We start from the raw sequence: 13,379 nt of genomic DNA, 5'->3' as shown, positions 1-13,379 counted from the left end.
GCTGAGTTCCAGGTAGGCTGAGGCTGGGGGTCTGAGATCCAGGCAGGGCCGAGGCTGGGAGGCTGAGTTCCAGGCAGGGCTGAGGCTAGGACTCTGAGGTCCAGGCAGGGCAGAGGCTGGGAGTCTTAGACCCAGGCGGGCTGAGGCTGGGAGGCTGAGTTCCAGGCAGGGCTAGAGGCTGGGGGTCTGAGGTCCAGGAGGGGCTGAGCTTGGGGGCTGAGGTCTGGGTAGGGCTGAGTCTGGGGGTCTGAGGTCCAAGCAGGGCTGAGGCTGGGAGTCTGAGGTCCAGGCAGGGCTCAGGCTGGGAGTCTCGGATCTAGGCAGGGCTGAGGCTGGGAGGCAGAGTTCCAGGCAGTGCTAGAGGCTGGGACTCTGACGTCCAGGTGGGGGCGAGGCTGGGGGTCTGAGATCCAGGCAGGGCTGTGGTTAGGGGTCTCAGGTCCAGGCAGGGCTGAGGCTGGGAGTCTGAGATCCAGGCAAGGCTGAGGCTGGGAGTCTGAGAGATCCAGGCAGGCTGAGGCTGGGAGCCTGAGTTCCAGGCTGGGCTAGAGGCTGGGACTCTGACGTTCAGGCAGGGCTGTGGCTGGGAGTCTGAGATCCAGGCAGGGCTGAGGCTGGGAGTCTGAGATCTGGCTGGGCTGAGGCCAAGAGTCTGAGATCCAGGTAGGGTGGAGTCGAGGAGGCTGACATCCAGGCAGAGCTGAGGCTGGGGTCTGAGATCAGGCAGGGCTGAGGCTGGGGGTCTGAGATCCAGGCAGGGCTGAGGCTAGCTCCTCCTCTGTCCTGTCTGCTTGGCTTGTAGACCCCGTCTTCTCCCTGTGTCCTCACATCGTCATCCATCTGTGTGGGTCTGTGTCCTCATCATCCCCTGTCCCTGTTCGGACACACTCCCTCCCCGAATACAATGCACCCCAACGACCTCATGTTGCCATAATTATCTCCTGAAAGACCCCATCGCCAGACAGTCCTGTCCTGAGATCCTAGGGATGCTTCTTCAACGTACAAGTTGGGGAGGGGACACAATTCAGCCCAGCACAAGGGTGCATGCTGGGAATGCTGGGATGCCCAAAGAGCTCTCGGCTTTGCAAGGGTGAGCATCCACTTCATCTGGACGGCAAAACAGTTTCCAGGTGACGGACGAAAGGAACATCTGACGAGACACCACGAACGGCCCACTGCTTCCCCTTCCCTGTCTTTCTCTCTCAACGCGGCTGTGTCCTTCAGGCCTGGATTCTGATCAGAGGGGTTTTTTCCTTCCTCTGTCCATTTTGATGATACAGGAATGATTTATGCTGATGGCAATCGCACTGGAGGGAGCTATTCATTCCTCGCTTAGGTTTATCTCACCAGCGTTTTGGAAACCTTCTGAAGTTCAGCAGAGGCTCCGCGCACAGGGGAATTAAGGACCTCTTTGATCCGCTCAACACTGATGTCATATGTTTGCGTAATGATCTAAGGAGGGATGTTGCTCAAAGTAGAGGGCTTTTCATCCCGAAAGCATCGTGCCTGTGTTTCTCTCCCGGCAAAACGTATTTGTATTAACCCGTAGAATCTTCGTGCCTCACGTGAGAGCAGATCACCCCCCGGACCGGGCCCCCCTCACTAGACACACATGCGCACAGGCAGCCGTGGTTGCAGGCGGGATCCAGGAGCCCAGCTGTGTGGGAGGCGAGGAGAATGCCAGAACTCAGGGCTCGCCAGGACTTTTCGTTTTGTATACATGGGATTTGGTATTCTTCAGAAATCGTGAGGCCACGACCTCAGGGAAGGACGACCGTTGAAGAAAGACAGTGTGTTTTGCAATAAGAGGGGACCACGCAGGGAGGGGCCAGGGTCCGTCAGCAGGCAGAAGGGGTCAGGGAAACATGGACGGGAGCCTTTACTGGAGTTTGTGCAAGGAGGCGTAGGGCTGGCTGGCTTGAATCGCACCATTGGGCTCTGGGGCCTAGGGGCTTCCCGAATGTGTGGTCCCGCCCTGGGAAGCTTCCAGCAGGTGAGCGGTGGCCTGGGAACGGGAGAGCCCCATACACAAGGGGGTCGAGGTATGGGCTCTGGATTGGGTGGTTTATTTTTATGTATTTGTAATTTTTTAATGTTCATTTATTTTTGAGAGAGACAGGGAGAGAGAGAGAGGTGAGTGGGAGGGGGTAGAGAGGGAGACAGACACAGAATCTGAAACAGGCTCCAGGCTCTGAGCTGTCAGCACAGAGCCAGACGCGGGGCTCGAACCCACGAACCGTGAGATCATGACCTGAGCCAAAGTCAGACGTTTAACCGACTGAGCCACCCAGGCATCCCTGCATTTATTTATTTACTGTTTATTTATTTATTTTTGAGAGTGGTGATCTACTTCTAATGCATACTTCTTTTTTAAAAATATTTATTTTATTTTTCAGACAGGCAGAGAGAGAGAGAGAGAGAGAGAGCGTGTGAGCAGGGGAGGGGCAAAGAGAGAGGGAGACACAGAATCCGAAGCGGGCTCCAGGCACAGAGCCTGAGGCTGGGCTCAAACTGATGAACCCTGAGGTCGTGACCTGAGCTGAAATCGACATTCCCATCATTTGAGGGACTCAGTCACCCAGGCGCCCCTATTAGTTTGCATTTAAAAGGTGAATTGCTTGCTAACTCTGGGACTGGCTAGTTCTGGGAGGGGCCTGGGGTCCCTCCAGGGTCAGCAAAACCCAGATGTGAAAGCATCAGAAAAGCCTAGTTGCTAACACATCCTGAGCGTGCTGACAGCTCAGAGCCCGGAGCCTGCTTCACGTTCTGTGTCTCCCTCTCTCTGCCCCTCCCCTGCTTGTGCTCTGTCACTCTGTGTCAAAAATAAATAAATGTTAAAAAAAGAGAAGAAAGAAAGAAAGAGGAAGGAAGGAAGGAGGAAGGTAGGAAGGATGGAAAAGAAAGAAAGAAAGAAAGAAAGAAAGAAAGAAAGAAAGAAAGAAAAGAAAGAAAGAAAGAGGAAGGAAGGAAGGAAGGAAGGAAGGAAAAGAAAGAAAAGAAAGAAAGAAGAAAGAAAGAGGAAGGAAGGAAGGAAGGAAAAAAAGGAACAAAGAGAAAGAGGAAGGAAGGAAGGAAGGAAGGAGAAAGAAAGAAAGAAAGAAAGAAAGAAAGAAAGAAAGAAAGAAAAAGAAAAAAAGAAAGAAAGAAAGAAAGAAAGAAAGAAAGAAAGAAAGAAAGAAGGAAGGGAAAGAAAGAAAGAAAGAAAGAAAGAGAAAGAGGAAGGACGGAAGGAAGGAAGGAAAAGAGAGAAAGAAAGAAAGAAAGAAAGAAAGAAAGAAAGAAAGGGAAAGAAAGCAAAATTTAAAGTTTACAAACTTCCTCGTAGAGATTTTACCATTTGGTTGGGGCACCTGGGTAGGTAGTTCGGGCAGTTATGCGTCTGTCCGACTCCTGATTTCAGCTCAGGTCGTGATCTCATGGTCTGTGAGTTCCAGCCCCGCGTCAGGCTCTGTGCTGACACCTCGGAGTCTGGACCCTGCTTCCGATTCTGTGTCTCCCTCTCTCTCTGCCCCTCCCCCGCTCGCACTCTGTCTCTCTCTCAAAAAATAAATCAACATTAAAAAATATTTTAAAAAACCATGGGGAGGAGAGGGTGAAGAGAGAGAGAAGCACGCCCCCAGACTGCCGTGCGGGGAGGGCTCTCGACTCCGTGTGGAAGCAGGAGTTAGCACCCAAGTCGGTCAGACATGGCGGAGAGGGACCAGCTCAATGTCGCTCACGTTGGACTCGGGAGCCTGGCCACACGCAGGCCGGGGGGGGGGGGGGGGGGGGGTCAGCCTCCGCACCTGTGTGTCTAGTAGCAGAAGTGATAAGGAAATCCCCCGGTGCCAGGGGTGGGGTGGGGGGGGGGTGGATCTCATAGAAGCTTCCAGAAAGCCCTCCAAACCCATGCTGGCTGCTCTTCGCCGGAAGGTGGCATATCCCTCGATTCTGGGGTCGGCATACGAGCCAGAAATGGTGACCCTGAACCTTCTGTCGTCTCCGTGGTGGAGCTGAGGGCTGGTCTTCGCTTCTGCGGGTCCGGACATGAAGAGAAGGATTGATTCAGCTCCTTAACGAGGAATCGTCCTCCCTGGCTTGTGCGGAGAGGGTGCGTTTGCCTGGAACCTGATTGTACCTGTTTTGACTCCCAGGTGCCCTGATGACCCCCAACACCAGGCTCCAGCGGTTCGAGGTCTTGCAGAACGGCACCTTTGTCATCCGGAAGGTACAGGTGCAGGACCGTGGCCAGTACATGTGCACGGCCAAGAACCTACACGGGGCGGACAGGATGGTGGTCCTGCTGTCTGTCACCGTGCAGCAGCCCCAAATCCTAGCCTCCCACTACCAAGACGTCACCGTGTACCTGGGAGACACCATTGCCATGGAGTGTCTGGCCAAGGGAACCCCGGCGCCCCAGATCTCCTGGATTTTCCCGGACAGGAGGGTGTGGCAGACCGTGTCCCCCGTGGAGGGCAGGGTCACGCTGCACGAAAACAGGACCCTGTCCATCAAAGAGGCCTCTTTCTCCGACAGAGGCGTCTACAAGTGCGTGGCCAGCAACGCGGCGGGCGCGGACAGCCTGGCCATCCGGCTGCACGTGGCGGCCCTGCCACCCGTCATCCACCAGGAGAAGCTGGAGAACATCTCGCTGCCCCCGGGGCTCAGCATCCACATCCACTGCACGGCCAAGGCCGCGCCCCTGCCCAGCGTGCGCTGGGTGCTGTGGGACGGGACCCAGATCCGGCCGTCGCAGTTCATCAACGGGAACCTGTTCGTCTTCCCCAACGGCACGCTCTACATCCGCAACCTGGCGCCCAAGGACAGCGGCCGCTACGAGTGCGTGGCCGCCAACGTGGTGGGATCTGCGCGCAGGGTCGTGCAGCTGACGGTGCAGCGCGCGGCGGCCAACGCGCGCATCACCGGGACTTCCCCGCAGAGCACCGACGTGCGCTACGGCGCGACCCTCCGCCTGGACTGCAGCGCGTCCGGGGACCCCTGGCCTCGCATCCTCTGGCGCCTGCCGTCCAAGCGCATGATGGACTCGCTGTTCAGGTACGTGCTCGCTCCTGCCTCCCGTTGCGCTCCGGGGGCCTGCCTCCCCTCTGGGCGCTGGGGTCCCCTCCTGCATCCGCCCTGGAGCCATCGCGGGAGCCCTCTCCTTGGGGTCAGATGCGGAGGGAAGTGACTCCGTGTCGGGACAAAGATGCTCGCACCTGGATCCCTGCGTGTGCTCCGCGCAGGGAGCGGGCATTTCTTTCTTTGCACAGTGAGTTTTTGTCTTTGGAAAGTGGGATGTGGAAGAAACATCTGCCTTTCTCCTTCTCCTTTCCTGTTCCCCCCTCCCAAGGGAAAAAAAAATGAACCAATAACTTCTGTTTTAATGATTATATATGGACTGTATTTACAGGGATAATATTGCCTGTAGTCCCCTAGGTTGTACGATTTTGACCCAACACACACAAGAAGCTTCAGGTCTTACGAGAAAGTGGCCTTAGCGGAAGAGAAAGGCGGTGAACACAGAAGAAGTTAAAGACATGAATAGGGCACCATGTTGGAATATTCCAAACATTTCTTTTGGCTGCAAAGAGAGTCACGGTCTCATCCAGTGCCTTAAGTTCCCAGATGTACCTAGATCACTGGTTCTCCCCTGTAGGCGGCTTTGGCCCCAGGGAACATTTGGCAATATTGACAGACTTTTTGATTGACAGGAATCAGGAAGTGACGATGCCACTGGTAATCACCCTACACTGCCCAGGACACCCCATTCCAGGCAGTCATCCAGCCACGGGTCTCAGTAGTGCCCAGGCTGAGACACTAACCTAGCATGAAAGACCATTCTTCTATCATCTATGTGTCCGTCTATCTATCTATCTATCTATCTATCTATCTATCTATCTATCCATCTATCATCTATCAATGATGTATCCATCCATCCATCACCTATCTATCTATCCATCATCTATTTATCGATCTCTCTATCTATCATCGGTGTATCCATCCATCCATCAGCTATCTATCGATTAGGTATGTATGCATGTATGTCTCTATCATCTATATCTATCATCTGTATCTATCCATCCATCTGTCCATCTATCAGCTATCTATCTATCCATCAACTATCTATCGTCTATATATCTATCCATCCATCCATCTCTCCATCCATCCATCAGCTATCTGTCTATCCATCAGCTATGCAAGCATGTATGTACATATCTATCTGTCATCTATATCTATCATATCTATCTATCTATCTTTGATCCATCCATCCATCCATCTGTCAGCTATCTATCTATCCATCACTTATATATGTATCTATCTATCATCTATATCCATGTATCTATCTGTCTATCCATCCATCCATCTGTCCACTTATCTATCTATCTATCTATCTATCTATCTATTATTGGTCTATCTATCCATCTATCCATCCATCTATCCATCAGCTATCTATCTATCCATCAGCTATGTATGTATGTATCTATCATCTATATCCATGTATCTATCTGTCTATCCATCCATCCATCTGTCCATCAGCTATGTATGTATGTATCTATCTATCATCTATATCCATGTATCTATCCATCCATCCATCCATCTATCCATCAGCTATGTATGTATGTATGTATGTATGTATCTATTTATCTATCTATCATCTATATCTATCTGTCTATCATCTATGTACTTATCTATCTATCCATCCATCCATCCATCCATCCATCCATCCACGAGCTATCTGTTGTGGTTTTCAGCTAGACAGATTATTCCCCCAGGGAACACCCATAAATGCCTGGGGACATATTTGGTTGTCACACTAGAGGGGAGGCTTCTAGTGGCATTGGGTGGGTGAAGACCAGGGACACAGCTCAACACCCTACAGTGCTCAGGACACCCCACCCCAGAAAGCCACCCCTCCCAGATGTCAGCCGTGCTGAGTCTAAGATACCGTGGGCTACATCCAGAAGAGCCAATGTCTCTTCAGGAAGCATCTCAAGATACAGAGCAAAGAGACAATGGTTGCCAAAATGAAACCAAGGAAACATCAGTGGTGCCGTGGTTTAGAAACCCTGGCTCACGGCGCGTCCTCAGCATCCACAGCCCAGCAGCTCAGGCAGGAATGCATGTGGACGTGGGTCCCACCGCAGCACGTGAGGAGGGAAGCCAGCACCCAGGGCCTCGGCGCAGCTGTGCCTGGCCTCTGCAGTTTCTTTCCAATGCAGGGAAAGGGCGAACACGCTTTCTCGAAGCCTGAATGTGAACTTTAGGTGGCGGGGTGGTGCCTGGTGAACCTTGCACTCTCCTTCCAGAATACCATGCACCCAGTTTTCCCTGGACTATCTCCCAGCTGGGCAGATGTACTGAATGAACGTGCAGTTAAAGAATGTGGTCCCAGGACGAATATGAGCCACTCTGCTAGTATGTCCCTATAAATCATAAATCACTGTCTTGGCATCTTCATTAGTACGAAACTCTGACTAATTGCATTCTTAGTAGAGTGTAATTAAACAACCCATGTGAGTTTTATCAAAGAGCAGGCTCTTTGGCTCGCATACACATTGGGACTATTTAAAAATACAGATATCACAGCTTTTCTTGACTCCCGATCCCCTGTGATGCGTAGGCATGTATATGTTTCTGGGTTGCCCAGATGATTGTGGTTATGACCAAGGCTAGGAATCACCACTCCAAAGTTTCGAAAAGCTGGCAGACATAAGGTACTGCACAGAGTTTTGGATTCTAAACTCTTAAGGCACATTGAGATATGTTTGTCTCCTCCTCTCTACTGACTCACATTGGCCTGATTCACACTTGCGGCCAACCAAACGGTGTATTTGCTCATTGTTAGTTGTTGTTTGTATTTTATTAACAATAGTCAGGTTGACTCAACCGTAGGCAGACTCTGTTTGGTTTTGTGTTTTCTCTTCTTTTCTTCTCTTTTCTTTTTTCTTCTTTCCCATTCTTCTCTTTTCTTGGTAACTGTACAACACAGTTCCAGACACGCTGTCCGAATAATGCAAAATTTAGGATATATTTATGGGTTCAAACTCAACCCCTCCTCTCCTGATACCACCATGGTAAATTATGTGTAATTGCAAATTTTCAATCTGGACACTTTTTGAGGGAGAATCTCCCAGATCTTTCCACTTGTTACTGTGGGAATACCTCCAATTACTCAATGCATAGACTGGCCAATTTGCAGCTCCTTGCCTCATAATGGGATATAGTATAATATAGAATAGTCAAGAGTAGAAATTACGTCCGAAGCATTTTATTCGGGAAGAACTCTGCCTCTTTATTTGGGTTAACACAGATTCATTCTCTCCATGGCTGTAGCTTCTTTTATCACTACCATAAGCTCTGCCCTGACCTCCCTGCAAATACGCAGTGAATACCCACCCAGCCTAACTGGGCACAAGTCCTTGACTGCATTGCACATCCTGGGATCAGTGGCCAGGCCAGCCAAAGGTCAGGCTCTACCGAGTCAGAGTTCTTATTTGTGGCAAATCAATCATCTCCGCCTGTGAACGCAGTCCCCTGCCGGCTGCAAAAACCACGTGACATTTTGCAGCCGCGGCCGTGTGCCCAGAAAGTTCCCCAGACCACGTGTTTTCCTTTCATTCTGGTGACCTAAAGCCAGGATAGAGCATATGGGAGACTGACATCCCTGTCCTTTTTGTCCCCCTCGGCCAGCTTTGACACCAGAATCAAGGTGTTTGCCAACGGGACCCTGGTGGTGAAGTCTGTCACGGACAAGGATGCGGGGGATTACCTGTGTGTTGCCCGGAATAAGGTTGGCGACGACTTTGTCGTGCTCAAGGTGAATGTGGTCATGAGACCGGCCAAGATCGAGCACAAGGAGGAGAATGACCACAAGGTCTTCTACGGGGGTGACCTGAAAGTAGACTGTGTGGCTACCGGGCTTCCCAACCCCGAGATCTCCTGGAGCCTCCCGGATGGCAGCCTGGTCAACTCCTTCATGCAGTCTGACGACGGCGGTGGCCGCACCAAGCGCTACGTGGTTTTCAACAACGGGACCCTCTACTTCAACGAAGTCGGCATGCGGGAGGAAGGGGATTACACCTGCTTTGCCGAAAACCAGGTTGGGAAGGATGAGATGACGGTGCGAGTGAAGGTGGTGACCGAGCCCGCCGCCATCCGGAACAAGACGTACGCCGTGGTTCAGGTGCCCTATGGCGACGTGGTCACCGTGGCGTGCGAGGCCAAAGGGGAGCCCACGCCCAGGGTGACGTGGCTCTCTCCAGCCAACAGGCTGATCCCCGCCTCCTCCGATAAGTACCACATATACCAGGATGGCACTCTTCTCATCCAGAAAGCCCAGCGCTCAGACAGCGGCAATTACACCTGCGTGGTCAGGAACAGCGCCGGGGAGGACCGGAAGACGGTCTGGATCCACGTCAACGTCCGGTCGCCCACCATCAACGGGAACCCCAACGCCATCACCACGGTGCGGGAGATCGCGGCCGGGGGGAGTCGCAAACTCATTGACTGCCAGGCGGAAGGCATCCCCACTCCGAGGGTCTTGTGGGCCTTTCCCGAGGGCGTGGTTCTGCCGGCCCCTTACTATGGGAACCGGATCACCATCCATCGCAACGGCACGCTGGACATCAGGAGTCTCAGGAAGAGTGACTCCGTGCAGCTGGCGTGCATCGGCCGCAACGAGGGAGGGGAAGCCAGGTTGATTGTCCAGCTCACGGTCTTGGACCCCGTGGAGAAGCCCATCTTCCACGACCCGGTCAGCGAGAAGATCACGGCCATGGCTGGCCACACCATCAGTCTCAACTGCTCGGCCGCAGGGACCCCGACGCCCACCCTGCTGTGGGTCCTTCCCAATGGGACAGAGCTCCAGAGCGGCCAACAGCTGCAGAGATTCTACCATAAGGGTGACGGCATGTTGCACATCAGTGGCCTCTCCTCCGTGGACGCGGGGGCCTACCGCTGCGTGGCCCGCAACTCAGCCGGCTACACGGAGAGGCTGGTCTCTCTGAAGGTGGGACTGAAACCCGAGATCAGCAACCAGTATCACAATCTGGTGAGCATCATCAACGGGGAGACCTTGCAGCTGCACTGCACCCCTCCGGGGGGCCGGTCAGCTCGCCTCTCTTGGACGCTCCCCAACACCATGCTGTTGGAGGGCCCCCAAACACGGGGGCGCTTTTCCCTCTGGGAAAATGGCACCCTCACGGTGCGCGACGCCTCCGTCTTCGACAGGGGAACCTACGTGTGCAAGGTGGATACGGAGTATGGCCCTTCCGTCATGAACTTTCCAGTTATCGTGATTGCTTACCCGCCCCGCATCACCAGTGAGCCAACCCCCGTCATCTACACGCGGCCCGGGAACACCATCAAGATAAACTGTATGGCCATGGGGATTCCCAAGGCCGAGATCACCTGGGACCTGCCGGACAAGTCGCACCTGACCGCCGGGGCGCAGGCCCGTCTGTATGGGAACAGATTCCTTCACCCCCAGGGCTCACTAACCATCCAGCAGGCCACACACAGAGACGCGGGTTTCTACAAGTGCACTGCAAAAAACATCCTAGGCACTGACTCGAAAACTACTTATATCCACATCTACTGAAATGCCTCCCCCAGAATGTGGACTCCACACAGCCACTGCTTGGCAAGTTAGAACAAAGCCTCATTTGTAAGGAAAGCCGCCTCAGTCAGATGGTCAGGACTCTTAACGGATCTGTCACGGTGCATGGGAGCCCCCGTCTGGGTTTCAGGTTCATGTTGACTTTGACCTACGCTTGTCGGCAAAAGGAAGCAGGGCAAACACGAGAACCATGGTTTGGCTTCTCCAGGGACTTTCATTCATGTTTATGGGATGTCGTGTGCTCGCAGGAGCTGACTTGCACACACCACGCCAATGCCTTACTGGGCGTCTGTAGCAGACGTAAGGAGAACTCCCTGAAAATAAACCATAGAGATTGCCGGTGCCTTGCTACCCCGTTGAAGATGCATCCCCTAGTTAACCTGCTGCAGTCTTAACATGATAGAATGTTCTACGATGACTACCCATCTTTCACTTATGTCCTGTCACTTTAGAACTCCAGCTTGCCCAAGAAGGGCTTAGAAGCACAGTGACTGATGTCTTTGTAATGTACAAGTTTCATGCAATATGGCTACCATTTTATATGGGACTCACTTTTTATATATTGGACTCACTTTCTCCCTGGAACTCACTTTTTATATAAGGTCTTACCTAAAGACTTTTTTTATATTTTCTTTCCAATCAGACGATGAGGCTAGAAAGAAAGGAACACTTTCTGTCTCATTAAAAATAATAAATTATTGGTCTTTACAAGACTTGGATACATGAGAGCAGGCATGGAAATACAATCGAAAAAAAATAGCCTCCAACCCTCCTTGAGCAAATTCAGTAACCATGATTATATTACATTCCCCAGCAACCCTACAGTGTGGGAGGCTGGGAGATTGGATTTCCTCGTTTGTGGATTTATCTTGAGAGCTGAAGTCGGGGAGGGGGAAGGAGAGGGTAGGAGAGAGCTAAGCCGTGTCCCTGAACAATGAATCCAGAGCCTCCTGGAAAAGCCCGGAAAGGTGTCTCCCTCATGCAACGCCCCGTCGGTGTGTGCTCATGGAAAATAGGAGACATGTTATCCCCATGACTGCTTTACTGTATTTTTAAGGTCAATATAATGTACATTTGATAATAAAATAATATTTTCCAAATAACTAGGCAATGATAATAGTCCTATTTTCCAGGGCAAGAGCATTTCACATGAATTTGGGCATAAAGCAGTGTTTAAAGAGCTGCCTTTATCCAGCACATTGGAATTATTTTATTATCTGCAAGGGTTTAACAGGCAAGGAAACTGAGTGGCTCTAAGCATGTATTTTACAGGAAGGTATGGTGGGACCCTTCCATTCCAGGGGGTGCTGGTTCAGTAAAACGCAAGACATTCAGGGGCACCTGGTTGGTTCAGTCAGTTGACCATCTATCCGACTTTGGCTGAGGTCATGATCTCTTGGTTCATTAGTTTGAGCTCCACATCTGGCTCTGTGCTGACAGCTCAGGGCCTGGAGCCTGCTTCAGATTCTGTGTCTCCCTCTCTCTCTGACCCTCCCCCACTCATGCTCTGTCTCTCTCTGCCTCAGAAATAAATAAACATTAAAAAAAATTAAAAAAAAAAAAAGAAATAAGAACAAATACCTGGTCTGCTTAAATGAAAAGTGGTTCATAAAGGTTAAAGAAATAAAAAAAAAAAAAAAAAGCAAGACAATGGCGGGGGGGGGGGGGTGGGGACGTGGTGCCTTTGCAATCGCTCAGGAAATTCTCTTTGGGAAAGACACATCTGGGGCACATGTCCCAGCCTTCCTCGAATATGCCAAACTGTCATTCTTCTGTTTCCCCTAAGAGGAAAAACAAAACTCGAGATAAGTATTTGGGAAGAACATGACTCTCAGCGTTGACACCAAGTGAAATGCTGCCAATCTTTAATGAATGGCAGTCACTGATGCAAAACAGTGCTTGGCTCTCCATGACCTGTGGGATGCACAGAGGGTCTCTCGTCTGTCCCTCATTAATCCATTTATTTGCTTACACATATTCGCAGTGCCCTTACCATGTGCAGGATACGAGGGCAGGCCCTGAGAGAACCACATGTGCAGGAAACACGTCTTGCCTCACATGCTCTGTAGACAAGTCTTCAGCCAAAGGAGGGCTTCTCGACCTCTGCACCCATTTGGGTTAATGAGGGACAGGCGAGAGACCCTCTGTGCACCACTCTCTGGCGTGGGGTGTCCTGTGCACTGTAGGGTGTTGAGCAGTGTCCCTGTTCTCCACCCACTAGATGCTGGTAGCACGTGCCAATCCAGGCGTGACAACCAAAAGATGGCTCCAGACATTGGCAAACGTGCCCGCTAAGATTGCCCCTGCTTGAGAACCACTGCCATGGATGCCAGATATATGGTGGAGGACAAAGATGAAAACGATACATAGGTAAATAGATGGACAGATGATGAAGAGGAAGATGATGATGATGATAAATAAATAGATTGGTGACACACGGGTGGGCTCCACACGCATCCTTAAGGACTTGCCCTGTCCTGCCGGAGGCAAGATAGCACGGCACAAAGACGCCTTTGGTGGTCTCCACGCACAGTCTTCTCAAAGGATGGAAAACAGTTGCCCAGGTCAGCTTGACACAAGCCTGAGACATTCAGAACCATTACACGTGGTTCAAAGAGCTTTCAGAACCCAGGAGACTCAAAGGCCACATCAGACGGAAGGGTGAGTGACATTTTTATGATGGGAAGTCATAACAGGGATGGCTGGACTTATTCCCCAGGAGTAAACACATTTAAGTCCGTTTGCCCACAATATGGATGTGTGTGATTTCAGACTGTTAATT

General features: G+C 51.5%; 1 protein-coding gene across 1 annotated transcript in view; it reads left to right on the top strand.

The window, feature by feature from the left end:
* Positions 1-11,700, top strand: part of MXRA5 (matrix remodeling associated 5) — a 30,145-nt gene extending 18,445 nt beyond the window's left edge. The window contains exons 6-7 of the mRNA XM_019431149.2: positions 4,134-5,034; positions 8,671-11,700. Coding sequence (XP_019286694.2) covers positions 4,134-5,034; positions 8,671-10,579 — 2,810 coding nt within the window. The 3' untranslated portion in view covers positions 10,580-11,700. The remainder of the gene's footprint in view (positions 1-4,133; positions 5,035-8,670) is intronic.
* The last annotated feature ends 1,679 nt before the right edge of the window (positions 11,701-13,379 follow it).

The sequence above is a fragment of the Panthera pardus genome, unplaced genomic scaffold (genome assembly GCF_024362965.1).
Source record: "Panthera pardus isolate Hobbes unplaced genomic scaffold, ASM2436296v1 HiC_scaffold_27, whole genome shotgun sequence".
Taxonomy (NCBI): domain Eukaryota; kingdom Metazoa; phylum Chordata; class Mammalia; order Carnivora; family Felidae; genus Panthera; species Panthera pardus.
Note: the sequence above shows the minus strand (reverse complement) of the source record. Positions and strands in the feature narration are given on the sequence as shown.